The 2167-nt window shown below is 63.6% G+C and overlaps 1 protein-coding gene across 1 annotated transcript in view; it reads right to left on the reverse strand.

Annotated features, from left to right (window-relative positions):
- Positions 1-2167, reverse strand: part of Itga2b (integrin, alpha 2b (platelet glycoprotein IIb of IIb/IIIa complex, antigen CD41)) — a gene marked incomplete in the record, with an annotated part of 10800 nt that overhangs the window by 1456 nt on the left and 7177 nt on the right. The window contains 6 exon segments of the mRNA XM_013519265.1: positions 54-206; positions 299-395; positions 551-631; positions 791-870; positions 1458-1550; positions 1973-2163. Of these exon segments, the coding sequence (XP_013374719.1) occupies positions 54-206; positions 299-395; positions 551-631; positions 791-870; positions 1458-1550; positions 1973-2163 (695 nt within the window).

Raw genomic sequence — 2167 nt, forward strand, 5'->3', positions numbered from 1 at the left:
TCCCGCCCGGCCCGGCTCTCCCCCGCCCCGCCCCGCCCCGGCGCTGCCCTCACCTTCAGGGGATTGGGCGAGGGCTCCGGGGAGCACTGCAGGCCCCCCTGGGGCTGCACGTCCAGGACGTAGAGCACGTCGGAGGCCCGCGACTGCCCGGGCAGGTGCACGCGGAGGCGCAGGCCGTGCACGGCTCCGGGGCCTCTGTTGTGCAGCTGCGAGGCAGTGACCCGGGGTGGCAGGTGGCTCAGCCCCAGCCCCTGGGCCCCAGGAGCCCGTGCCGGCTGGGACGCAGGGGTTGCCCTACCTCGTAGGTGTGCTCCACCCTGGGGCCCGAGCTGTCCAAGCCGCCCTGTCCCTTGTCACCTTCCGCTGACACCACGAGGGAGGCCGGAAAGGAGTTCCTGGAGAGACCCACACCCCCGGGGTTGGACCTCAGGCCCAGGAATTGTCTGTCCCACTGCCTGTGGGTGCTGAGCCGCAACCTTCCGCGGAGGTGCACCCCTCCCCACCCGGACTGCAGAGCCGCCTGCCCCCTCGGCGCCGGCCCCTCACTCACCCCCGGAGCTCCACCCTGGCCTCGGCGCGCACGGGCACCTGCAGCAGCACGGCCTGGCTGTTTGGGTTCTGGCTGTTCTTGCTGGGAGGAGGGAGGGAGACGGGGCTCAGCCAGGCAGCCCGAGCGCGGCTTCGGAGAGCCCTCGCAGAAGGGGCCGCCAGGCTCCGGAAGCGGGCGGGGATGCCGGGGCGCAGGCCCTGGACGGCTCTGTGCAGCGGGCGGAGCGTCCCAGGGCAGTACCTCCTGATCTGCAGCCGGAAGGACACGGCCTGGCCGGCCTGCTCCAGGTCCCCCACGCTCACCCACATGGTGATCCCTATCTGGAGACGGGAGGAGCAGGGTCACCGCCCGCCAGCGTGGCCTTCAGTTCCCCCACCGCGATTCTGATTTGGACCGTGATTCTGTCCCCATCCTCCTTCCTATCTCCCTCCCTTGCAGTACAAGGGACTGAACCAGGGCCTCTGCGCTGAGCTCAATCTCCAGCCTTTTTTAAATTTAAAACTGGGTCTCACTAAGTCACTAGGCTCTAACTGTCTTTCTTTCTTCTTCTTTTTTCTTCCTTTCTTTCTTTCTTTCTTTCTTTCTTTCTTTCTTTCTTTCTTTCTTTCTGTTACTGGGAATCAAACTCAGGACCTTGCACTTGCCAGGCAGGCGCTTGTGCTGCTGAGCTATGTCCCCGGCCCTGAGCTCTAATTGTGGTCCTCCCGCCTCAGCCTCCCAGAGTGCTGGGAGGACAGGTGTGCGCCACTGCACGCAGCTACCCCTGGCTTATCTCCATTTCACTCAGCAGCCCACTGGGAGAGGGAGTCCCCCACGTAGGAACGTGCAGCTTGCTAGTGGGTGCACCGCGGTTCCAGCTCAGGCTGCCCCCCGCCCATGGCTGTGCCTGGCCACACCCCGGTCTTACCTGGGCATCCTTCCCCATGGGGTTGCCCAGCTCACACAGCACCACCCTGCTCTCATTCTCCTTCTTCTGGTTGCAGACGAGCCTCTCCAAGCCCTTGGGGAGAAGCAGAGGCACATTAAGTCCCAGGGCCTGGGGCAGAGGGGGCTTCCTGGGCAGGACCTCAGGGGCTGGGCATCTGCTGCCTGTACTGTTATTTACTGAGATGAGGTCTTCCTGTGTGCCCCAGGCTGGCCTTGAACTCCTGGGCTCAAACAATCTCCTGCTTCAGTTTCCTGAGACTAAGCCTGTGCCATTACACCCCACATAACTTTTCATTTTGGAAACAGAAACACAAAACAATTCATAGAGTGTGACCCATTGCTATAAAATACAACAGAAAAACAGGAAATAATGCTACAGCTATGTAAGTGCCTGCCAATGCCTCAGTAACGTCTGGAAGCACAGCCAGCTGGCATTCAGGGAACTATGGACGTCTCAGCGAGCTGGGAGAGGGCACAGCCCGCCCTGGCCCTCACCGGCACATCGCTCAGTGCCCGCACATAGTGGGCGCCTGGGGGCAGCTGCACTGCCAGCTCCGCCTCGTAGGCCCCCTCGCCCTGGTTGGCTGTGGCCATGCGCAGCTCCAGCAGGTTTTCGGCCCCGATGAGCAGGGGCCCGCCCGCCCTGGAGGAGGGAGCATGCTGACAGGAGCGGTAGGGTGGGGCGGGGGG

This window comes from Chinchilla lanigera, unplaced genomic scaffold, assembly GCF_000276665.1.
Source record: "Chinchilla lanigera isolate Chin_1 unplaced genomic scaffold, ChiLan1.0 scaffold00050, whole genome shotgun sequence".
Classification (NCBI taxonomy): Eukaryota; Metazoa; Chordata; class Mammalia; order Rodentia; family Chinchillidae; genus Chinchilla; species Chinchilla lanigera.